Genomic DNA, 26964 nt, shown 5'->3' on the forward strand with positions numbered 1-26964 from the left:
GGACTGCGGCCCTCATGGAATTGAGTTTGACACCCATGCTCTAGATCAGTGGTTCCCAAACCTGACATGGAGGACCCCCAGCACTGCACATTTTGTATGTGACACACCTACTTCTGGTCTTGCAGTCCCTACTAATGAGCTGATGAGTTGAATCAGGTGTGTTAAATGAGAGACATCCATAATGTGTAGTGCTGGGGGTACTTCAGGACAGGTTTGGGAACCACTGCTCTAGATGGTGATCTGGGACAATGTAAATGGTTCAACAGAAACAAACCCCTAACCCTACCCCATAATGATCAAGACTTTTCTCCACTTTTTGTCATGCCCATTACTCCAACCTGCAGATACCCACACTTGCAGACTTTAGGCTTTCTGTGTTTTCACTGTTATACTAAAGATTGTCTTATTACTTGGAGATGTGAAGGTCTGTGGCTCTTATAGCTACCATTGGAGAAAGCGGCTAACTTGGATCACGTGAGGCACCTCAGCCTATCATATATTGGCAGTGACGTCAGTTGTCAGCGTTCAGAGTTTTATGATAGTCAGTTACAGTTTACGTTACACACAGTTTCTTTTGTATTTTACACTGTGTCGACACCAGATGCAACTTTTGTCGTGTCGCATCGCGCCGTGCTGCAATCAGACATGGGGACTTGTGACTTGATGACTTGGACTCGAGTCGCTATTTTTATGACTTGTGACTTGACTTGACAAAAAATAAAATACTTGAGATTTGACTCGAGGTGCGTACCAATTCGCGTACTTATGCACTATTCTATGACGTTTTTAAGTATAGTGCGAGTAGTGCGTTCACACTGAAAATTCCACAAAGAAAAGTACACTTTAAATACCTGGATGATGCACTAAATTAACGGAAAAAACGAAGTGTGGAATGTTGGACACTTCGTGCACTCAACTGTCACAGCTTTAATTACGTAGTGGAGGGGGAGGGGGTATCAGACTCCATTGTTAAATGACAAAATAACCTTATACAATTCACGCACTACATGGATGAGTGCATAGTGCACAAGTACATAGTGTATAAGTGCATAGTGTATAGTGCGTCATTTGGGATGCAACTTCGGACTTGGAAGTTAAAGACTCGGGACTTGACTTGACTTGAGACACGATGACTTGAATAACTTGAGTGTTCATCACATCATGTTTTCAGTTTGAATATAAAATATATAAATTATTTTAAAAAATAAAGTTGATTACTCAGCTGGAGCGCAGGCTGAGAATAGCGTTGTGATGATGACTGGATCACGACACTATCATCAGTCATGCCCTCTCGTACCTTATATTTTGCAAGTGCAATACCTTATAAAAGAGGTAATGACTTATGGATATACTCTGAGTGTGTGTGTGTGTGTGTGTGTGTGTGTGTGTGTGTGTGTGTGTGTGTGTGTGTGTGTGTGTGTGTGTGTGTGTGTGTGAGTGAGTGAGTGAGTGAGTGAGTGAGAGAGAGAGAGAGAGAGAGAGAGAGAGAGAGTGTGAGAGAGAGGAGAAATGTAACAAAGTTTAATGTTGTATGTAAACTGTGTTTGAGAGAGAGAGAGAGGGAGGTGTTCAGAGAGGGTCTGTTGGATGTTAAGCTGTTATTTGTTTTATGGACTCAATGTTGAACATTTAAAACATTTCAAACACTGTTGGCAGAAGTGAAAAATAAATAATTTTATGAAGTTACAATTTTGTTTGATTCCATTATGTATTTTACTGAACATGAGTATTTACAATGCAAATCCAAATTATTTTAATTTACTGACAGTTACTTATATATATATATATGTCTTTTCATTTTATTAAGATCAGATTCTGCAGGTAAAATTACAATAATAAGGTGACTTGACTTGGACTTGACTTGACATAGCTTGTGACTTAACTTGACTTGCCCAAGAAAAAAATACTTGGGACTTACCTGAGACTTGAAGGTTAAGACTTGAGACTTACTTGAGACTTGCACATGTGTGACTTGGTCCCATCTCTGGCTGCAATAGCTAAAATCTGTTTACACTGAACGCGACAAACCGACCATTGCAAAGCACTTGGACTGTGTCAGAAACAAAACGGGGAATCCGTTTACTGTCGGGAATTTGTTGTCGCGTTGCGTCGCATCCAGACAATATCACTGATTATAATGCGTTCTGTTGTCTTTTGACACTTTGCATTGTGCTGCTTGCGTCCGGTGCAGACACGGTTTAGAGTGTTTGTCTTGTGAATTAATGTTCTATATTTGGTGTTATATCACTAATACACTGTAAAAAAAAATCCCAGTAAAATTTACGGTAAAAAACCAGCAGCTGTGGTTGCCAGAACTTTACCGTAAAAAATACAGTAGCAACGTAAAAAAAAATAAAAAAGGTAAATTTACAGTAAAATAACGTATTTCATTAATTGATATAATGTTAATTTACCAACCTAATATTATATCTGTTTTGTACCTTTATAATACACTGACAGTCACCAAACACAGTGGTAATAAGAGTCACATGATGAATCAAAGTTCATCACAAGCAGCTTTTCCACAAGCTGAGGAGGACAACACTAACATATAGAAGGTGCACACAGTGTCATTCACACACACACTAAACACCATCATGGTAACATGCATGAAATTTTAAAAATACAATAAACATTAATTTAACAACATTAGATGTAACATAAAACCCTAATGTACATAACTGATTAGAAAAAAATGAGAAAAACTAAGAAGAAACAGAGTTATTTCAACGAAAATATATCAAATGTGAAGTGTCACACAGGGAATTGTGGGAATGTTAATTTACAGTTTTTCACTGTATATTTTACAATTAATTGTTATTTTTCACTTCCAAAAACTGTGAATTTAATGGTATTTTACCGTAAAATTACATTAAATGTACTGTTAGATCTATTACAGTTATTCACCGTATTTAGTACGGAAACTTTCTGTAAACCAATTGACAGTTTTTCACCGCAGCATTTTTACAGTCTTTTACTGTTAAAATCACAGTCATTTTTTAAATACAATGTTTGTGTAATGTGCTTTACTGAGTGGAAAAAATAGTGCGAATTGCTCTATTAGCTGCAAATTACTGGTACTTCAGTGTGCATAAAAACAAATTTAAAATTAGATTTGAATCTGTTCATTAAAAACAGCTTTATTGGGCATACATAGCAGTGATACTAGACACTAAAATACTAAAAGACACTAAAAGAAAGAAAACATCAATATTGTTTATTTTCTTTAGACAATTTACAATATCACCCAATATTACACAACGCCTATTATTAAATAGTACTAGATTTTTTTTTTAATGCTAAACCTGTTGCAACATTCGCTACTCTGCCTTCTCTTTAATAATAACATTTTTACTTGCTTTTTAGGAGAAGCTTCTTGCTGCAGCCTGTGGTGGACCAACCCGGCCCACATCCAAGCGTCAGAAGTCATGCCCATGTCATCCTGCAGCCAATTCTTAAAGGTGCCCAGATTCAAAAATTGAATTTATATTGGCATAGTTAAACATATCTCAACATAACACCGACTGTTACGTAACAGTCGGGGTGTACGCCCCAATATTTGCATAATGCCAGCCCATGTTTAAGGGATTACACAAGCCAGTAACGTCTGGATCTGCACAGATGAAGCATCAGACTAGGTAAGCAAGCAAGAACAACAGCGAAAAATGGCAGATGGAGCAATAATAACTGACATAATCCATGATATCATGATATTTTTACTGATATTTGTAAATTGTCTTTCTAAATGTTTCGTTAGCACGTTGCTAATGTACTGTTAAATGTGGTTAAAGTTACCATCGTTTCTTACTGTATTCACGGAGACAAGAGCCGTCGCTATTTTCATTTTTAAACACTTGCAGTCTGTATAATGCATAAACACAACTTCATTCTTTATGAATCTCTCCAACAATGTAGCATTAGCCGTTAGCCACAGAGCATATAGCCTCAAATTCACTCAGAATAAAACATTAACATCCAAATAAATACTTTACTCACATAATTCGAAGCATTGCAGCAAATTAGCTCAAAATAAATATGAATAATCATAACTAGTTATAATTAATTATTAATATTTTAATCAGTTAATAAAATTAACTTAATGTAATAAAATTAATATTACAATCAATTAACCTGTTGTTCAATGAACACACAGTGTTAATTGTTTATTAATTCTAAGAAATGTTCATTTCCAGGTTATGGGAAATAACAATCTTATTCTTCTAAAAGCCTGTAGTCAGGACCGACATGAATAGGGACTCCCGTATATGAGCGCAAAACACGGACAACCTTACGTATGACATGAACAAGACTTTATTAACTAGACTAAACACTTAAACTACTCTAACATTCACACACATACATGCATACAGTTTACCAAGAGAGAGAGAGAGAGAGAGAGAGCTAAAGCAGAGTACAGGAAGCAAGAGGTTACAGCATTGTTGGACATTTCAGCAGATCAACAGCCTTGAGCAAACCATCAGTGTAGTTTTAACAGGCCCATCTTTAAAAGGGGTAAGGATACTCAATGTATCCGATAATGAGACTAAGTTTGATACTTGCATGTCTCTCCAAGTTGAATTAAAACTGTCCTGATGCAATTTGTGGAGGTTTCCGTTGAATCTTTGCTGATATTGTCTTGATGAAAGAGAACCAGTTGGATTCAGAGGATCTTTGGTGAATGGAAGGTCTAGGCCGAGGCCTGGCACAAGCTTGGGGTTCCTTAGAAGCTTCTAGCTTCTTACAGCATCATCTTGACGTCAGCATTTGTCAGTAAAAGAAAAGAAGAGGAGGATGAGCAGGAAGAGAGGGGGTTCCTTGTGATCAGTGAATATAAGGGGTGAAGATGCCACACCCTCTTGAGGTGTCTGAGCCAATAAGGAGTTCCCCTTTCAGAGGGAAGTTTTACGAGTCTTTGTTCTGTAGCAAGATATTAGCATAAGACACTGGATTGGATGAATGAGAGAATAACCTTCTAGCTTCCTATAATTCTAACATGTCACAGAGTTAGTAACATGTAACATAAATTACCAAATAGGAAATTAAAGTTGGAGTCCGTAGATACCAAACATGCTGCCAATGTGATGAGATGGAAAGTCATGAGATGGGAAAATTGGATACATGTTTATACATTTCCCAAGTGGTTATATAGAGAATACATAGGATTAAGAGAGTTTATTTGTCCTTCTCAGGAAGAATGAGTCACTAGTCTCTCCAGAATTCTTCTGGATCATAAAAGTACCATATAACTGTAACAGGACACTTAGGTTGGCCTGTGTGCTAGCAACATTGGGATGCTGGTTACAGTTTTACGGGGGATGAGTTCAGAGAACTTTGATAGTGAGAGTGAGTTTATGGGTAATTCATTAAATACAATGAATAATTGTGTGGCTGATTGGTCCAGACGTTACAGCATGCATGCAGCATGCATGACGAACATCTTGTAAAGATCCATTTGAGGGTTATATTAGCTGTGTGAACTTTGTAAATGTGCTGTAATATAGTCGAGAGCTCGTTTGGCAGGGAGCGTGAGCATTTAAAGGGGCGGCGTCGAGTGTAAATCAGTGCATTGTTAATGATGCCCCAAAATAGGCAGTTAAAAAAATTAATTAAAAAAAATCTATGGGGTATTTTGAGCTGAAACTTCACAGACACATTCAGGAGACACCTTAGATTTATATTACATTTTGTGAAAAAGCATTCTTGGGCACCTTTAAGATTTTACAGGTCATGTCAAAAATCCCTAAACCTATATGTCATTGTAACCTTAACCAATTGAATTAACTGCAGGGCAGGATTTCTGGTAAAGTGGTTGGGGAAAAAAAAAAAAAAAAAATCAAATCAAGCTTCCTTATTAACTTTGAGCATTGAAAAGACTTAACCTGAAAATAACAGTTTTTGTCATTATTAGAGCGTTTAGAAACAACATTTTTGAGATAGTTGTTATCAGATTTCATTGGTAATTTATAATATGATTAGAAGGTGATTTCTAGGTGATTTCTAATTTTTAATTCAAAATTTAATCTAATTTCTTCCCAACATCCATTTTCAATAAAGTCATTGGGTGACAGAGTTGTTGTCAGCTCCTGTGGTGTGTAACCCCCTGTTGTGGATCATTTACGTAGTGTCATGTAGTGTGAACACCACAACAACTTCAAGACTCCACAGCAAGTCATGTAGTCTGAACAGGACTGTGATCTGCTGACATTTAAAGTCCTGTAGTGTAAACTTGGCATTAGTCTTTGGGGGAAAAAAAAAAAAAAAAAAAATCATAGCTTTTTCTTCAAAATGTTGCTTTTTTTTTTTTTATTAAACTTACCCAGATTCAAGTGTTGATATAAAAAAGAATGCATGAATAAAGAACGAAACATTGTTTAAAAAAATAAATAAAAGTAGAGGATCTGTTCTTTCCTTTGATATATTATAAAATATTATTTTGATAATGATCAAAAATGCTCATTGTACAAATTCCTGTTTTTTTCCTCATTGATGCCTTTAAAAATAGGCCTATCTGATCTGATGAAGCTGCTCTGATCTAGCAGTCTGACTGGTCGTCAATGCAACAGTAACTCATTTCTGATCAGGAAGTTTCCTCTAGATTTTCACAAAATTGAGTCATGTCATATGCTGTAATCAAAACCCATGAGAGCAGTAGGTGGATTAACCAGTGTTACCGGGGGAATGGAGTCACTCACAAGCTCCACCCATCCAATGACACCTAAATAAAACACAGTTTCCATTAGGTGTACTTCACACACCCCATCAGCTTACCATGCGCATGACTACATCTAATAAACCAAGATTTGACAAAGCACCACGTTGAGGAGTCTGTGGAATACATTAACAAAAAAGTAGGTAAGTCAGTTTTTATTCTGGCGAAAAGTTTATGAATAAATTATGCATGAGTGAGTTTCAAATGATATTGAGGATTATGTGGCGGACATTTGCAATATGTCATGTGGGCTTTAATGATGCTCTCAAAGGTATCTTTCAAAATGGACTTAATTACTTTTTAAGTTACCTGATGCCTGAGAACAATTTTCCTGGGACTTTATCTAAGTACACTGATTATGCACATTTGCTGGCCCGTTCATCTTTTACTGTGGGTTTTGCGGACAAGGTCTTTGTCTAGTATTGTTCCTGTAACCACTGTAAGACTGATGCCGGACTGTCTGGACAAAGAGAGGGCTACTCTTTGAGAAAACAAATATAAAACAAAACATATTCACTGTAAAAAATGTTGAGAAAACACAAAAATCTGCTGAAGTTTGTTGCCTTAAACTTTAAAGTTTTCTCAACTTTTCATTTTTTACAGTGTTGCTGAGTGTTTAGGACGCTCGGCAATGTGCATTTTTCTAATGTCAGGTATGCTTCTTTTACTCTATTTCTGAGCATTTGATGTTTTGTATTGATCGTCTTTGAATTGATTATGTAATTGGCATGATACATTTACCTGACTAATAAATTGTCACATTTGATTTTATTCTGACTTACTCTGAAATTACTGACTTCATTTACGATGTATCCATTGTTACCGCAAATCTGCGTCAGGTTAGTAACAGACTAAGGTCCAGTTTTGAGTGGAGCATTGGGGCACACCAACTGTTATTTTAGAGCTCCGACTAACGCTTGGCATTAGTTCACGTGTGCTTAGACTGTAATGGCTAAAAAGGGAATTTCAGTTTAGGACAACACTCTGTTACCTCTGTTTAATGTAATGTTACTCTAGCTAAGTGTACATGGGAAACCATGACATGACCAAATCAAAGCTACCATAAGAGAAGTAATATTGGTCGGCTTATCTGTAGTAGTGGTTGTGACCTCTGACTAGAGATGGTGATACTTTAATTCAGGTGTATACAGATCTATGGGGACTAAACAAATACTTTTAGATAGAGCAAGCATGAAAGCGGCCTTCTAAACAGTATAGTCAATTACCTCTGTCTAGTGACGAGGACCCTGTGTGACTCTGAGAACCGAATAAACAAGTACAATAAGAGCAAAGAGTTAAATAGAATAATCTAATGTCTAGAATAAATATAAATGGTCAATAATCAATTGGCATTCCAACCTAAATTCGAGGTCATAATGAAATAGAGTCAGATAAGAGTTTAATTGGAATTAAATTACTTTGCCACACTGAAAAGACCGAACGTGCAAGAAATCTTCCCCATCCTATGGGAAAACCGCCGTTGGGCCAGTTGGGCAGGCCTTACACCATCATGTAAATAAACTGCACTTGGGTTCTTCAAGCTCTCTTCTAGTGGATCTGTTACACTCAGTCTTTTGATATATACTTAGTACTATACTTAAAGTGCAAAAATATATAAATAGTAAACTATTACCCAGTTTCACAGACAAGGCTTAGTCCCAGACTAAAATGCATGTTTGAGCTGTTTTAACTGAAAGCAAATTTTAAAAAATGTCAGTGCCATTGTTTTGTCTCAAGGTGCACACCGGTAATGTTTTTTCTAAGACATCTTTATAGAAGCTTCTTAAATATCCTAATTTATCTAAGGCCTAATCCTGGCTTAATCTAAGCCCTGTCTGTGAAACCAGGTCTATAAATATGATGTTAAATTCACTTAAAACCTACAAGTATGCTTGCAATATCTACTAAACTAGTTTACTGATAGTATACTTCAAAGTGTACTTTCATAAACTAAAAAATGTGCTACAATTATTTAACTATCAGTAGTAAATTATCATTATACCTATAAGCTCACTTGTAGTATAGTTGCAGTTGCAACGAAATATTTAGTTGTAAACTAGTTGTGTACTCAAAGTTTACTTCTGTTAACACTTAAAGTACAATTTAGTCCCAAGTAGTATTGAGATTTGTATGCTACTAGTATATTGATATTATTATATCATATGATATTAAATTAAGTATACTTAATAAAATGTACTTGAAATAGGCTTATATTTATTTTATTTTTTAAGGGAATTACGAGATATAACTTTGCAATTGAGAGAAAAAATATTCAGAATTGTGGGACAATTAGGCTACTTTTTTTTCCAATTTTTTTTATTCTGTGGCAGAAACAAGCTTCCATAATAAACAGTGCCTGTTTTATTCTGTTATTTAATGTATTGCTGCAAATTATATGTAGAAACATTTATAATATTACAGTAGAACCACAGAAATCACATGAACTGTTTCAAATGTTTTTAGTACCTTTATGAATCTTGAGATTTTCAATGGCATTGCTGTCTATAGAGGCCTCACTGAGCCATCGAATTTAATCAAAATATCTTAATTTGTGTTCGGAAGATGAACGAAGGTCTTACGGGTGTAGGTGACCACCATCAAACAAACCAAATGTGGGACGATTACTAAGTTTGTGTGGGACATGTTACCAACACTAAAACACAACCTGAAGCTGTTATATAATGTCTATCTAACTTAATAAAAACAAACAAACAAAAACTTTTACACGATTATTAGTAACCAGAAAAGCAGTTCAAAACAATATGCCTGTTATAACATTAGTGTGACTTTACAAAAGCACATTACATTACAAAAGTAAAACAACATAAATAGGCCTATAAGAAGATAAATATTTAACAGCATTTAACACATATTTTTTAACATTATTGAATTTAATAATTTAATTTTCACAAGCAGTTTTTAGCTACTGTATACAGAAAGTACAACTGTTTTATCGTTTAACTATTTTTTACTATTATTTTGCATTTTAGACTCATTTTAAGCACAAAGTAGGCTACGTGTATTATTTTATTTTATTTTTTATTTATTCATATAGCCTATGAGTGTACCTTCACCACGTAGTTAAGACGTGTGTGGAAATTGCTGCGTTATGACTGCGGAACTTATGTGGACGTTTAAAATTGTGCAAAACAATCTTGCACCCTGTTTAGGCTCTGTTATAAAACATACAAACAGTATGAATAGTTAATATGTTACTAACCTTGAAACCGATAACGCTGTTTATTTTTATATTTGACGATAATGGCGCTTATTTGCTCTGGTCCAGATCCTGAGTACGTTCCTCGTGAAGTACCGGCGCGCGCGACCAAGTGTAGAACATGGAGAACATGATCACTAATTTCTCCAGCAGGCTGCTGTGCTCGTCAGTCTTTTTGCAATGTATGTGGGTTGATTTTGAACGAGCTGTAAAACCAAGTCCAACTCGCTCCACATTTGGATTGACGGCCGTCACAACCTACTGACCGTGCTTACTCCTTTCTTTTCAACCATTGGATTCGGCTGTTGTATTTGTGTAAGGTGGGATGTTACTTCTGTCGAAGGTGAAAAACTATGCAGCAAAAAGAATAAATAAAATGCTTTCTTAAAAAGGCAAAGAACGCATGCACGTTTTCGTAACATTATAATTAAAAACCAACAGACTGATGAAAATGCGGGACATTTTCTCAATATGCGACGTGCGGTACAACGCAAAGCGGGACGGGTAGTCACCCTAAGGGTGAATAATAAATGGCATTATTTTTCTTTTTGGGTGAACTAACCCTTTAAGAAAAGTGCTGCTGAGGTGAATTTTCGTGCCATCTAGTGGTTTAAAGGAGAAGTCAAACGCGCCTTTTACCCAGTAGTGTCCAGCTTGTATGCATCTCTTTTATTACTCAATATAACCCACTCTCTTTTCCTCTGTAGGTCTATTTCTGTTTGAAGTGACAAAACCTCAAACATCACTGATGGCTGTGCGACTGAAACATCACCGCTACATCACCGCGCTCCTGGGCTCCTCAGCCATCCTGTCATTCCTGTACTTTCAAAACTCAGCAATGGTTTTGATGGACAGTTCTCACGGTTTAGTCTCAGAGCGAGCTCCGTGCGCATGCGGGAACTGTGTGACAGACCAAGGAAATAGTAGATGGTTCAGTGACCGTTATAAACCCACCGTTCCACTTCTGCTCAACAGCAACAACAGTGTTTTACATGCAGACGTCTCCAGGTGGTGGAAGGTAAGAGCGTTTGCTTCAACATAATATGCAACATTTTCTTAGTAGTATTACCCCCATTGTTTGACACCAACATATAGAATCACTGCTAGAGGAAACGTGCTCATGAAACAAGCATATGTGTAATCGGACCGGAGACACAGACCTTGTGACAACAAGCCCCGATCTATATTCTTCATTCATAAAGCCTCTTAAACATAAGGCATGCAAACCTCTCAAAATAGTACACTCTTTTACAAGTGTGAATAATATATTTTATTCTGGTCCTAACTAATCAAATAATGTCATACAGGAGCTTCAAGATGTACCAAATGTCAGCAACTACACAGCTGTGGTGGACCAGCTGTTTTCTCTCTTCCCCGATGAAGATGCTGGTCCAGATCGTGGCAGAACCTGTGCGGTGGTGGGAAACTCTGGGAACCTCCTGGGATCTCACTATGGGCCTCTCATAGATTTCCATGACTTTGTCATAAGGTAGTACATTAGATTATGTCAGACTGAAGGTTCTTTATTGGCATTGATGGTTCCATGAAGAACCTTTAACAACCATGGAACCTTTCCAGTACAAGATGTTTATTATTAAATAGTTTTTTGTTTTTTTTTGCTTTTAAAAAAACTGATAATTGAAAGTTTTTTAAAACATTTATTTTATTATTGTGAAGGACAGTTTAGTTATCTAAATAACCCTTTTTAACTAAGAACCTTTTGTCCAATGAAAATGTTCTATGGATGTTAAGGGTTAGCTCACCCAAAAATGAAAATTCTGTCATTTCTGTCATTTTGTCATTTTTTACTCACCTTCATGTCATTCCAAACCCGTAAGACTTTTGTTCATCTTCAGGACATAAATGAAGATCTTTTTGAAGGAATATTTCTGTCCCTCCATAGACAGCCTACTGAAAATTTGACACTTCAACTCAAGTTCATAAAGAGATTGTAAAAGGAATCTATATGAAGTCCAAATTTTCAGCAGACTGGATCACTTTATACAATGAACAGATTTAATTTAGGCTTCTATTTACACATAAACATTGATCAACAAACATAAACAGAAGCTCAACCGAACCTGATTGATGTGCGAGAACAAACCTCTTGCGGAAGCTCAAACATGCTGCGTAACGCACAAGAATGAACCTCATTGGTTCTTGTATCCGTCAAGCAAACATGCTTGAGCTTCCATTTACCACAACTTCATATGTGAATATAAGCCTAAATTCAATCTGTTCGTCATATAAAGCGACTGTGTCTCTTCAGAAAATTTGGAATAAACCACTAAATTCATTTGGATTAGTTTTACAATCTCTTTATGAATTTGTTTGGAGCGTCAAAGTTTCAATTGCGTAGCTGTCTATGGAGGGACAGAAAGCTCTCAGATTTAATCAAAAAGATCTTCATTTGTGTTCCGAAGATGAACGAAAGTCTTACGGGTGTGGAATGACATGAAGATGAGTAATTAATGACAGAATTTTCATTTTTGGGTGAACTAACCCTTTAATTTTTAAGAGTGTACAAAAACCCCTTTTGAAACCTTTATTGCTAAGAGTGAATAATGAAGCTTTCAACCACCAGAATCGATAGAACAGATGTGCATTTAATGACAGAGGCTGTAGTCATATGTCTGAGATCAGATTTGATCAGGTGATTCCAGAGATGAATAAGATGTTATTTAAAGGCTTTTCATTAGAATATCACCTCAATCTCCTGTGTGTTTTTCTCTCAGAATAAATAAAGGCCCGACAAAACATTACGAGAAGGATGTGGGGTCCAAGACCACTCACCGGATTATGTATCCTGAGAGCGCCATGGACTTGGACAACTCCACCCATCTGGTGCTTTTTCCCTTTAAGATTCTGGACATGCAGTGGCTTTTCAGTGCTTTCACCACTAAGAACATAACACAGTAAGAATTAAACCATAGACTTTCTTATGTTTAAGAGATACCAGGGACCGTAACGGCCAATTTGAATCACATGGGCCTTGATAACCAATCACATTACAGCTTTGACGTCATTGAATTTCTTTCAGATCTGTGCAACAGTCACAGATTTTGTACCATTGAAGGGCACTTCAGGAAGGCATGTATGCTCATAGCCAAAGAATGGCTTTGAAATGAACAAATCTAACCTACAAGCAGAGTTGAAGGTCAGCTGAATTTGAAACCGCATACTAGTATATGCCTACTACTTATACTACTTTTACCATATCTTTCTATGGCAGAAACAGTAGTATGTTAGTATGCTCTTCCAAATTCTGCAAACTATTTGGTCACGTCCAATTCAAAAAGAACCAAATGAGCCGATTCTGTCAAAGTTTTCCACGGTTATCCTCGGCTCGTTCGGTTCTTTTTGATTTGTTCTTTTTGAATCTGGTTCTTTGGCTCAATAACACATCTGGACATGCTTATTGGCTCATTCGGTGTGTCTTGACATGTAGACCACACTAAACTGACCTATATTTGTATTTATTAAAGGGTGAAGAGACACCAAAATGACACCAATATAGTACCACTCCTTTCCTGTTTTTGGTCTGCTCTAATTTTTTATCATTTAGTTATCATGTTGTATTGAACTATCTGACCTTTTTATATGCTAACAGTACAATCAAATACAAACAATTCAGCAATAGTTCCTTTAATTAAAACAATGTTTTCTTTACCTAAAAAGCAATACTTAAATACATTTTGTACAGTAATTTCAGTCCTTAGCATTTATTAAAACTAACAACACTGATATTTCAGGTTTAAATTATTTTTTTAAATCTGAATTCTGATCAAAATGTATTTGTTTACTCAGAACATACACAGAAGTTCCATCAACAATCAAAGCAAATAAGGACAAGGTGAATAACACAGACCTTCTCATGAAATCAACCGATCAATCAAAATGACAACTGTTTGATTTAAATGGATTTTATTAGCATTACCTGAATGAAATCTATTGCAGATTCAAAACAACATATCATAAATGCATGTTTCATAAGTGTCCTGTTTTATTTCTGTCATTGTTTTTAGGTGATGATCCTCCACCCTGAATTCATGAGATATGTATATGATAACTGGACAGAATGTCATGGCAGATATCCATCTACTGGATTCTTAACGCTGATATTCGCTCTTCACATCTGTGATGAGGTAAAACTGCCATTCTGTCTCAAATGGTGTGGCATTGCTGTTGCTTTTGGGGGAGTGTCAGTTTATACGGATTATATAGTTTATAAGGATTTAAAGGTATCAGAATAGATCACTAAGATTATAGCAAATATTTGATTGTGGGTGTTGTCATGAAAGAGTGTCCAGTGCAGGCTATTCAGATCAAAGCTTTCCAAATACTAAAAGTATACCAAATACTTTCAGGGAAGTGTTAGCATTAAAACCTGAAGCGCTGAACCATAGTATAGAGGTTATGCACGTGACTTCATCGTCGACCGTTATGACTGTGGTTATTCCCACTGAGTGGCAGAAAGACTGAGCGGCAGCATTGGTTTTCAGCGTGAATGCCGCAAAAAACACACAAAACACATCCAAAATGGGAAAGAGCTTTGCAACTGACTGTACAAATAGCTTTGACACAAAATCTGAGGTATATTTTTACAGACTGCTAAAAGCTACACTAACTTATCAATTAAATATTTACCATCATATTCTGCATAATTGGGTGTTTTTAAATAAACACTGATAAAAACTATACAAGTTTGTAGGGCTGGACGATATGACGAAATATATAACATTGATAAAAGTGATCACTCCAATTTAGACCTACTTATATTGTAGTTATATAAAGTGTTCACAGATTTGCTTTATATATTTTCCCCCGCTTCGAAATCAGGCACATATAAATGTAAGGAAACACGATTCCTGGCTGCATGTCAATATCCATGGATAAGGTTTCTTTGACATGTCATGAGGAACACTTTCGAGCCCAACCTTTAGTGTAATCGTTTGTTTTACTCATTTTCGCAGTTTCCCCTGTTAAATCCAGTCATGCAGCAGATTCTTTTGCCACTCAGTCCAGCTGAGGGAGTGCATTCCGGCGGGAAAGAGACGTATATGTATACCCTCTATAGTGGTTAGCATTGTACGTGCACCGATGGGTAAACTGAAAGTAAAACGGTGATATGAAGTTTTAAATAAATTCACATTTTTATAATTTTGAGATTTAAAATTGCATTTTGCGATTTAAAAAGAAAAGTATGAGTAATAGAGTTGCTATTATGTGAACATTGTCACATTGTAAGATATTTAAAATTACAATTACTTTTTAAAGTAAACAATAAAACTGACTTCCATTTTATTGGAATAAAAATAGAAAAAAAGGACAATGAATTTAATACTAAAATTAGATCAAAAAGAGGGAGTTTTATTTTTACAATTTATTGACAAAATAATTTATGAATAAGCTTTTCTTTACAATGAAAGAGAAACCATTAACGCACTGATAACTGTTTCTCTTACAGGTGAATGTTTTTGGGTTTGGAGCTACGAGTAACGGAAACTGGCATCATTATTTTGATGAAACTTTGACTCCATTTGAAAATGATTCTCATGCTGGAGACTTTGAAAATAAAACAATCAGTCGGCTCCAACAGGAAAAGAAGATTTTGTTGTACAGGGGTTGGACATGAAGCAGGTTCTTGGAGAAACTCTACCGTTGTACTGCACAATATTGCATTGCAATAGCGATTATTGAATTTTGCCGATTTGTGTGGCAGAGACTTTAAGGTCATATTCATCTTGAGAGGTGCAAGAGATCAACTTTTCTGAAGCTGAGCTCCACTATCAGCATCAACTGAAACTGTGGCATTAGCGGATTGATTTTTCGGTCCTGCTTTATATTGGGTGCCTTTACTATGTACTAACATTTAAATTAATTATGGTGTACATACGTGTTTTTTCATTGTAGCTATATTTAAAAAATAATAATAATAATTATATTTATTTATTATTTGTGTGTGTGTGTAAGTACATAGTAGTTAAACACAATAAATGGAAAGTGTGACCCATTTTCTTCATTTTCTTTCATTTTCTCACCACATACTTTTCAGGGAAACTGACTCACAAAAGTGTTGTGTTTTTTTTTCTTCTGAATATTAACCTGGAGTAGCAGGGCTCCAGACTAACATTTGAGGGCAGTAGCCCCGGTGCCACTAAGTTTTACAGATGGCAGCACCAACACCTGATTTGTTAGCACTACTATATTATCATACTGAACTGACTGATACCTTGAGTGATTATAAAAGGAGTGTTCATTACTTACTTTCTGTGTAATTCACTCGCAATTTGAAATAAAAATTTTGTTTTTCTTGAGATGTTGTGTTTTTCCTACTTCATACTTCAGTACAAATAGTGCACAAACCTATAAATACAGGAAGGACTCACCCTGGGATTGACTCAGGTACAGTATCACTTTGACCAGTCCAGGGGCAAATAACAGAGCCTGCATGTCCCCAACCTGTTTTAGAGAAGTAATGGCAATAAGCACTCTAAGGGTTCGAAAGGAGCATCTGACAACCCTTCCGATACAATTGAAAGATCCCACGAAGAAACCAGCAGTCTGTAGATAGGCATAAGCCATATGGCACAATGCAAGAAACGGACACCAGGACATGTTTCCCCATTGAAGACCCCTCAATCTGGTTGTGGCAAGCTGAAATAGCAGCTTTCTAGTAGGAGGAGTCCTAGCATTGAGAATGGTATCGACAACATTGGACCAGAATCTATGAGATGGTACACCTCAGGGTCCAGACCCACAGTTTCCAAATCTCCGGTCAGGAGTGAAAGACTGTACCTGAGACTGGGACAGAAGGTCCCTCCTGGTCGCAGTCTTCCAAGGAGAGCTTTCCAGGAGAAAAACCAGGTCCGCAAACCACACTCGGGCCAGCCAGAATGGGGTCACTAATATTAGCCGCAACCCCTCCTGATGGACCCTTGCCAGGACTCCCGGGAGCAGAGCAATAGGTGGAAAGGTGTACAGATGCAGTCTCTGCCACGTCTGTACCATGGCATCCAGCCTCAGATGAGCTGGAGGATTGAGACAAAAACAAAGGGGACAATGGGTCGGAACTTCTGAGGCAAACAAGTCCACTTCCACCCTGACGAGCTTCTTTCATATGGACTCCGCTATTTGAGCGTAGAGTCACCAATCCCTGACCCTCAGCCCCTACCTCAACAGGATGTCTGCTCCAGTAATAAGATGTCCCAGGATGTAAATTGCCCTCAGGGACAGCAGCTTGCCATCTGCCCAGAGCGAGATCTGCTACACCAGCCTGAACAGGGAGCACAAACTCAACATAGGCGACTACCGATGTGATGTCTGTCCACATCAAAACATGAAAGGGCACGAAGCACTCGGTGCATGACCCTTACCATAACATGGGCTTTAGTAAGGGAAACCCTTTGATTTTGAGCCACCACTGGAAGGGCCTCAAGTGCAAAAAGTCCAAAGTTATTACGCTGGCAGTCACAGCCATAAGACCCAGCTGTACCTGACATTGACAGATGGAAATCTCTTGCCCTAACCTCAGACTGCCTACCATGGTAAGAATGAAATTCACCAGAGCCGTGGACAGTTGTGCCTGCATCATTGTGGATTCCCAAACTACCCCGAGAAATGTAGTTCTCTGACTTTCCATGGGCTTTCCATGACTTTGAGATCTCGTTATGAAGATCTTCCAAATCCAAAGCGGGACCCTCGGAGTCTGTAGACAAAGCCAGAGAAAGGGCGGGGCCTGTCTCAAGCTCATCTAACTGCTCCAGCTACGAGCCCCATGACCTAAGTCAGCCCGCCGCCTAAGTGGATGCAGGACCCCAACCACGGGGTGCAGAAATTAAATTCCCCTTGTCATCAAAGAGGGCGAGGTGAGAGAGGAGCCTCCTCACATCGAAGGCAATCAGCTCCCTCGAGAGCTGATCGAGTGTAGGGCCTCGCTCGACAGAACTTACCAATGACTTTATCAATGAACAACGTGACCGAACAAAGCTTCATTTGACAAAGGATTCATTCGCTGACCCCAGAATCCCCAGGGGCACTGGATAGCTCCTAATTCCAGCTGGTCAGCATTAAGAGAAGTGGTAACGTGACTTAAGAAAAGAGAATATCTGTTCTGAGGCCTTCCTGATCATGTTAAATCTATTGATTCTCTCACAGAGCCCTCTTGTATTATCGGATGGAACAGGAAACATTAATTAACGGACCTAAATGCACCAGGATCCTCACAGACCTACCCTGATTAGGAATCCCTTTTTGACCCGGTCACTCGTGACTCCGGTCAAAGTTTAAACTCTATGCTTAAGGACTCAATCTTGAATCTCAAAAGGGACAATCATTTAAAGTATTAACTATATCCAGAATAACACTTGCTATGATGTGATTACTAACATGTTGGAGTCAATGCAGTATATGTTTGTATTCCTGTATGCATTTTCTTTCTCTTGTAATCATTGTTTTAATTGGGTCAGTCTAGTAATATGTGTGTAAGAAGTGTGTCATGTTTGAGTTCAAAATGCAGAATTTATAATTCTCTGTAATTCTGTGTGAATGAAACATTGAAATTCAGTATCAGGAAGATATTAAGAAAACGTTATAAAGTTGTTAATAAAACAGGAGAATGTTCCACAGATATCACGCGATGTGATCAATAGACAATAGACGAGGCGTGTCTAATCTCCGTAGCAATTGGAGGATCGCATCTGAAGGATGGAGCCAAATTTGCTCCTTTAAAACTATGCTTTCCCAATAGCTGGAAGTCAGAAATCGGTCAGAAATCGGTCAAAAGGTCGGTCAGAAGTCGGACTGAAGCACAGTCGTTGAAGCCCAGTAGCCAAAGCACCGCTACTTTGACCACGGCGGAAAAGTCGCATGGGTCATTGAGAAATGATCCTTACCGGGGCTGATTTTCCATCTAACAGTCGCCGACTTCAACCACGAGCCGCGCAGCTGACCATTCAACAGCCGTCACATCCAGACTCCAAAACACTCAGAAAACTGCTCAGAACAGCGCATTTCACCAACTTTAACTTTAAAGCTTCCGCGCAACCCACGAAGGGCTTTCCCGAGAAGACGTCACCTGAAAGACAGCCAATCCAGAACGGGACTCCGCTGCACGCGAGTCGCAGAACAACCCGATTACCTCAGCTGTCAGAGCAAACGCAGGTACAAGCAAACTTCTCTCTCTTGCTGGAAACTGGTGAAACTCCTTTAAACCTAAAGAATCAAGCCAAAGCTCTGCTTTTGTGATTTTCCTCAGGTTGCGATGTTTAGTTAGTATTTGGGACTTTCTTCATAACTCATATCAACTCCGTGAATGTGTGTGTGTGTGCGTATGAATGTGTGTGTGTGTTTAGCCTTAGTTTCCTGTAATCATTAGAAGTAGTCAATAAAGCTTGCTTTGATTTTCACATATACGAGTTTCTTGTGCTGTGTATCAAATTACTGTCTTAAACTCAAAGATCAGTTACCTCTTGCTTATAATAATATAATAATAATAATAATAATCATAATAAAATATTGTTACTGTTGGCAGCAGAATAATATTTTATCCAGAATTGGTAAAATACTCTAACCTCAGTTTTCGCTGGACGAATAATTGATGAAGTGTTAAATATTAATTCTGACTCATTTACAGTGAATCATTTACAGTTGATTCAATTCTTATTCCCTGTAACAATTAAATTGAGCTAATAAATGACCTAAGGTCCTTACACGAGCGTGCTCTACTCTGAGACAAAGAACACAAAGCTCCTGTCCATCCTTCCCAGGAATAGATCAGGGGCACGGTGAAACACATCTCCTAAACTTATTCCCCGTGTTATGTTGCAGGTCAATTTGACCCCTTTCGATATTTGAGTTGACTGAAATGCCGGTTAACCTATGTGTTTTTTTCTTGAAATTTTTTCCCCACTTATTTTCAATACTGAAAAACATTTAGGGGGGCCACAAGGGGGTCCAAGCTTGTTTTCACCCACATTGTTAGACCACGATGGAAATGCAGACAGCAACAGGTCTGGGGGGAAGTTCCTGGGACAAATTGTTATGGGTAATTTCGGTGGAAACGCGGCTTTTGTTTGTCTTAAGCCCAGGATACACTGCATGATTTTTGGCTATCCCAGACGAAAGATTGCCAGCATGAAACAATCGTGGCGATTTCTGTAATCGTGGCTCTTAATCAGTGATCCTATGTCGTACAGTGAGAGAGGTTCAAAGACGGTCAAAAACTTAAAACTGCTTACCTCAAGCTCTTTTCCATTCTTCTTTCGCTGCTTCCTTTTTATTTTCAGCACACATAAAAACTATAACTGAAAAGTTAATATTGAATGCATAATTTAATGCACTCAGTATAAATGATCTGCTGCCTCCGTTACAAACCTGTTTAGTCTCTACAGTTCTCACAGATTATCTGTACCTGTGTACACGGTTAATGCTGATTATTGCGCAAGATATTCACATCATTTATTTCAGTTTGATAATGAGACTCTTCATAAAAAGTAGCCAGTTTAATCATTGAAACATCATGCTCAGACAATTTGGAATGTCTATAAACAATCAAACAACAAAAACACTTCTGTTGCTTATGTGTAACAATAATCTCTACCAAGAAACAATATAGCAGCATCTGGTTAAAATCTTGTTATTATATTATTTTTACATCATATTTTTAAGTATACATTGATACTCTCTGTCCTGTCATGTGTTAATTAGGCAAAGGCTGTTAGATTATTAAATCAACTTCAAAACTGGTGAAGATGTTTTGATGGTGAATAGCATATAACAAACCAGAATAATACAATAAAAAATAAAATAAAAAAACTGGACCAATATGGAAATTCTAAGCAAAGTTTTGTGTACTTCATCTGTGAATGATTCATTTGATCTCTTAAGCCACTAAAGAATGCTTTTGGAAACTAGTTTAATCATTCCAATGTCATCAGATAACATGAGAAACATGAGAAACATCCGTTCATATAAATATGCTGCATTTAAATAGAATTTTTAGAGGAACAGGAAATTTCTGAACACAAATTATTTGCAACTGAACGCAAATTAAAGTTGTTTGTTTTTTCTGAAAGTTGTTTGTTCTCTTCCACTGGGCAACATGAAGAAAACCAACAATTCAACCACTGGTAAGTGCAGATAAACTGAAATGTGAGATTCTGGATTCTTTTCCTTGTTTTACAATGTTCATACAAGTGACGTGACTCTTTTGAAGAGTTCTACAATTTAATCAATCCTAATTCTGACAAAAACTAGTTTTTTGCTTGTATGTCTGTTTCAGGAAATCTGCAGCGTTTTTATGAGTGACAGATACATTTGCACTGCTTTACAATGAAAAAGCTACAATAAACTAATTTTTTTTTACCAGGTGAAAAAAGTATGCTTCCATAATGTACTTAAAGTTCTCTATTTTCAAACACTTATTTTGTACTTTTTTTTAGTACTTCTTAAGAAAGTCTAAATGTACTCAACTGTGCTATTTTGAGACACCATGAAAAACTAAAATGTGCTTTTAACATAATATATACAAAATGTATAATGTATTGCCCACATATTTTTATACATTAAATAATTCATTTCAAATGTATTGTAACTATGTTAAAGGATTAGTTCAAATTCAAATGAAAATTACTTTCAAGTTTAACTCACTCTCAAACCATCCTAGGTGTATCCATATTTAACCATATAATGGATGTATTTATGTTATGAAGTAAAATATCTAGCTACCCCCCGCCATCCGTATTTAAGTTATGAAAAAAAGGGTAAACTGGTGTCACGTCAGTTACTCTTTTTTTGTAAGTTGAATAGGGAAGGTGTAGGATGTAACGTAAGCTTTTTGAACTGCAAGAGCTTTACACTTTCTTCGTAAGTAGAATACAGAAGGCGGTCTGTTTTTTTTTTTACACAAACGCATCGCTTCACTTCAGAAGGCCTTTATTAACCCCCTGGAGCCGTGTGGAGTACGTTTATGATGGATGGATGTTGATGGAAGCACTTTCTTCAGCTCATACTCGTTTGGTAACGCTTACTGCCATTATAAATCTCGGATGCGGCAGGATATTTATTTATTTCTCCAATTGTGTTCATCAGAAAAAAGAAAGTCATATACATCTAGAATGGCTTGAGGGTGAGTAAAGCTTGGGTTAATTTTCATTTGAAAGTGAACTAATCCTTTAATATTCCCTTTATATGATATACTTAACTGCATGTTAATAGTGTCTTTAAATAGTACTGTCACGCGAAATAAGGAGGATTAGAGCGAATGCAGCAAATATCAGATTATTAAGAAAAACAGCAGCAGGAAAGATAGCCAGGATCAGACATCACGGTGTCACTATTCAGGGTGTGACACTGGCTCTTCCTGTTGTTTGTCTTGTCCTGTCATTTTTCTGCAGCTTGTGATTGTAGCAATCAGTGCTAGGGTGCTTAATCACGAGCTGATCTCCCACACCTGTCGCTCGTTCCCTCTACCCTTTATATGCCCAGCTGTGTCTCCCCTTGTTGTCAGTTGATCACTTCATGTCGCGTGGATGTTACATGTCTCGCTCATTTGTTTTTGTGTTCAGGACCCTTAGACGAGGAGTTTTCATGCAAGTCATTTTCTCTTGCTGGGCTCGTACTCGTCTTCTGCTGGGTCATCTGCTCTCCTGCTTTTTCAGTGGTCTCTCCTGCTACTGTCTGCTGTGTGTGCGCAGATACCACGAGAGCCACCAGTTTCCTCAAACTGCCACCTGTTACTTTGACTGTTTCATTTGTGTATGTCAGGTTTCATCCTGAATAAACTTATTATTTTTGTTCACCGCAATTTGAGTCCTCCCTTCATCCACCTCACGACACACTGATGCAGATGGCAAAGTATTTCTTGGTAGCGCCTCAGTCCTCTGACACGAGTCCAACAGGAAATCCAGAACAGGAACGAGGAAGAAGAGGTTTACTTTATCTGACTGCACTTAAAATCAGTTTAAGTATTACTGCTAATTATTGCACTTATATTAAGTGTACTTAAGTATGCTACCACAGTTGGGAAAATGTACTTTTAATAAAATCAATTTAATTTAAACTAAGGGTTGCTATATAAAAGTCTAGTTAGATTGAACTAATTGTTAAAGCATTCAAAGCACACTTTTAAGAAATAAACTAATAAAACTGCATATCTTTGTGGTAGTATACTTTATTTCAATTCACAAAAAAAATCAATTTAACTATTTAGTATACTCCTTTAAATGCACTGAAGTACTACTGAAGTAGAAATATACTTTTAATTAGTGTATTTATAGTGTGTAACTTTTACAATTTTATTTAGCACAAAAAATAAGAATGTACTACAAATGAACTTGCTTGTATTTAAGTATTTTTTTAGTGCATTCAAGTATACTTTTTTTTCACCTGGGTATCTCAGTAACTAAAAGGTTTTGAGTCAAAAGTCAAATTGCACAAGTGTATTGTTCAAAAACATAAAATAATTTGTATCCCCCAAAGTAAAATTTTTGCAATAACTGTTTGGAAAACAAGTAAACACAATAGAACCACACTAATACTGTGTTAAGACAAGAGTCAAGTATGTATTAAAGGTTTCATTTCATTAATTTGACATTTTAAAAAATTATATTTTTAACACAATTTAATAATTGCAATATTTGTTGGTCAAAACCATGAACACTGGCAGGTTCCCATGGTGACATTTAGAATATGTTTGACATGAGAAGAGCCTCCAGACTAATATATGAGCCCATGCAACTTCTACAGTCACCGTGATTTTGACAAGTAAGACATACACAACATATTTTGTTGATCCTGGAACAACATTCTTGTCTGAAAATTTAGTCCTATTTATACCCATAAACCTAACCCTACCCATAATTTTTTTCCTAAAATCAGAGGGAAATAATAGGTGAATAACACTGATGTAGAAGCACCTAATCCTGGTTGTAAGCCTAAACTTGACATAAACTAAACTTGTCTCTCAAATCTGAGAGGTTGACTGGAAAGTTGATTCAAGGTAAACAAAGTTGTTAATAAGAACAAGTTGTACTAGGTGAAATCACGTTCACCCAACATCTGATAGTGTCAACAGATGCTTTAAATCACAGGTGTCAAACTCAGTTCCTGGAAGGCCACAGCCCTGCTGAGTTTAGCTTCAAACCTCATTAAATGCACCTGATTCAGCTAATCAAGTCCTTCAGGCCTATTAGAAAACTACAGGTATGTGTGTTTGGAGCAGGGTTGGAACTAAACTCTGCAGGGCTGCAGCCCTCCAGGAACTGAGTTTGACACCCCTGCTCTAGTTGGTGATCTGGGACAATGTAAATGGTTCAACAGAAACAAATCCCTAACCCAGTGTTTCTCAAACTTTTTCTGCCATTCCCCACTTTGGAGGTGGGGAAGGGTTCCGAGCCCCACCTGTCCCCAATCGCCCTAACAAAATGATAATAAACTAGGCTTTAAAGGGGCTCTATGTAAGATTTTTACTTTAATAAATCATAACACCCCAATATGTTTGCAGATATTTAGAAAAAATAAAAGAAGTTCACCTACTTGTTTCTCAGAAAAACAATGCTACAGCCAGATATTCTGCTTTGAAAAATGTGCGTTCCGTGTCTTTGTTTTGGTGTGCGAAACCTCGTGCTGCCAGTTTATCCAATAGTATTTCGACATTACAGGTTGCCAGTTGGCGGAAAACACCGCGTATTGCAACCATGGAAACCAGCAAACAAACTCGATCAGATAATCAGGCAATAACGTCAGCTGCGCGTTCCCGCTCTCTTCTCTGTCACGGTGAAGTGACACACCCGCGCGGGCGCCTCCTCTCTCTCTCTCTCTCTCTCTCTCTCTCTCTCTCTCTCTCTCTCTCTCTCTCTCTCTCTTCTCATTCGCTCCGGTTAAGTAGTGCTTGTATTGCGCATAATTTTAGTCATTCCCGCAGGTTTCGCGCTCACACCAAAAGCGCGCGCACTACTGATCTATATAAGTGAAGCGAACAAGCCATGCTCAGTCTCAGAGACAGAAGTCGAGTCAAACAGAGTCACAAGTACCAAAATAAAAGCCTTCCTGCGCTTAAACTGTCAAATACATACAAAAGTATGTCAAAACCAGCTGCACAGGCAATCTTAGTACACAGATAAACACTGTCAGTTTTTAATCGTTAAATATCTAAGAAAGTGAACCCATGTTGTGTGTGACAATATTGGGTCCGTTGAACACCGTTCATAAACTCTTAAAGGGACAGCAGTCCAATATTCCTGCTGCTGTCTGTCATGTTAATCAAAGAACAAAAGACAAAGAAAATCACTTTCTGCTCTTGACTGAATGCATTTTATAACTTTAATGGTAAGAATTATTTACAATAAAGACTACATAAATTAAGGTAACCAATGCAAAATAACACAATGTGTTAATTTACATTTTGATTACTTTAATTTCTGTAGTATTTCTTACCTGAATAAAAACCCAGTTAACCCGAAAAACTTAGTTTCATAGCTCTCTTTATTCTATTGCATTTATTTGAGCTGTTTATATTTTATTAGTGACTTTTACTTGTTTTTTTTTTGTTGTTTTTTTTTTGTTTTTTTTTTTAATGAAAATAAAACTCTGCATTGAAAAAAAGTAGTTTTTTGTTTGTATATGTTATCATTTATAGTTCTTAGAAAGAAAATCTGAATCGGCAAAAAATCTGTATCGGCCGATCACACTAACAAAAAATCGGAATTAGCCAAGAAAATTACAATCGGTGCATCTCTACTAAAAAGCCTCTGAATCCAGCTAAATATCTCTATGAACAACAGCATATCAAAACAGATAAATCAACTCATCAGCTTACAGTGTTTAAGTCTCCTCAGCTTTTATTGTCAATTGCGCTCCCTATTGTTGCTGGCAACCATATCGTCGCTGTCCGATGAAAACCACGTATGTCCATTTTGCCGATTTTGAGATTTTTTGACGGATTGAATGTCCAGGTTCATTTCCGTATACTGTATGCTTCGCATATCTAAATGGCCAATGAAAAGTTGTGAAATCATGTCATCTGATTTTCACGTATATCCATTTGGTGTCAAAGCTGTCAATCACGCCGCGTATCTCCCGCCCTGTGGAAGCATCTCGCCGGTCTCGTGAAGTTTCATCGAAGCTCAGCACTGGATAGCCGAATAACACTGTGAGATTACATTGCCAAATAAACATAGCCTGGTGAGACAATGACTTTCCTTTATCGAGGTAAACGTTTCCCCCCTGACGTATGTCTAGGAGTGACAAAATTACGGTAGGACTGTGCAAACAAAGCATCTGTCTAGCATTACCATGTCAGTGTATTGACTCATTGTCCCTTCATAGTTTGCAAGAGACATTTAATAAATTTATAATTAATATATGTAACACAGTTCGTAGATGTGGGAAGAAGGAGGCGGGAACCGGCGAACGTTCAACAAAACTTTAATTCAAAATAAACAAAGAACAAAACGAAAGTAATGCCGGCAGACCCTCGCGGACGTCTGCAGGCCACACAAACATAATAAAACATAACGTAAAGTCCAGGCCTGGTCCTCTCTCGTCCTCCATGGTCGTCGCTCCTCCTTTTATGCTCCCGGAGCTCCTCCGTGAGAGACTCAAGGCCGGTGCGCTTCCCAGGTGATGCTCGTTATCACTTGCGTCACCGGCCTCGCGTCGTTCCCTCACGGCTCTCGCCCGCCCTGGTCGCCACAATATTAAATAAACTAAGCGTATTTAATAAAACTAAGACGTAGGCTATTTAATAAACTGAGCGTATTCATCTGTCAATATGAAACGCGACTTGGCCATTCTAATTAATGATCGGAAGAACGCGTATCGACAACGCGTATATGACAACGCTACATTCAACTGCTTTTGAAATACAGTGTTTTTTTCACTTCCTGAAAAGTAACCGTTTTGGACATACGTGAGTTTCATCGGGCAGCGACGATATGCTGTAAAAGCTGGCAACCCGCGTCTTTGAATGAGGGGGCGGGCCAAACAATATTTTGAATTTGGACTGCAGTACCTATTTTGAACACTGGGTGTCATTCCT

At 37.5% G+C, this 26964-nt stretch overlaps 1 protein-coding gene across 6 annotated transcripts; it reads left to right on the plus strand.

The window, feature by feature from the left end:
- Positions 1-3250: 3250 nt before the first annotated feature.
- LOC125275781 (CMP-N-acetylneuraminate-beta-galactosamide-alpha-2,3-sialyltransferase 1-like) lies at positions 3251-16243 on the plus strand. 6 transcript variants are annotated; one of them, XM_048203048.1, is made up of 8 exons: positions 6389-6852; positions 7313-7362; positions 10634-10944; positions 11234-11415; positions 12662-12841; positions 13734-13779; positions 13952-14071; positions 15394-16243. In XM_048203048.1, exons 2-8 carry the CDS (start codon positions 7341-7343, stop codon positions 15559-15561), a joined length of 1029 nt encoding a protein of 342 aa, XP_048059005.1. In that variant the 5' UTR covers positions 6389-6852; positions 7313-7340; the 3' UTR covers positions 15562-16243. The 6 variants fall into 6 exon arrangements, with proteins under 6 accessions (XP_048059009.1, XP_048059005.1, XP_048059004.1 ...); XM_048203047.1 differs by having other exon boundaries at positions 6389-6848; XM_048203052.1 differs by lacking the exons at positions 6389-6852; positions 7313-7362 and adding an exon at positions 3251-3461.
- Positions 16244-26964: the final 10721 nt, after the last annotated feature.

Source organism: Megalobrama amblycephala, linkage group LG9, assembly GCF_018812025.1.
Source record: "Megalobrama amblycephala isolate DHTTF-2021 linkage group LG9, ASM1881202v1, whole genome shotgun sequence".
Taxonomy (NCBI): Eukaryota; Metazoa; Chordata; class Actinopteri; order Cypriniformes; family Xenocyprididae; genus Megalobrama; species Megalobrama amblycephala.

What these genes read in the sequence shown, in the direction of transcription:
- LOC125275781 (XM_048203048.1), top strand. Translation starts at nt 7,341, where the DNA reads ATGTGCATTTTTCTAATGTCAG. An exon ending in GTGCATTTTTCTAATGTCAG is followed by an intron (nt 7,363 to 10,633) that starts GTATGCTTCTTT and finishes TTTCCTCTGTAG; the next exon opens with GTCTATTTCTGTTTGAAGTG. An exon ending in ACGTCTCCAGGTGGTGGAAG is followed by an intron (nt 10,945 to 11,233) that starts GTAAGAGCGTTT and finishes AATGTCATACAG; the next exon opens with GAGCTTCAAGATGTACCAAA.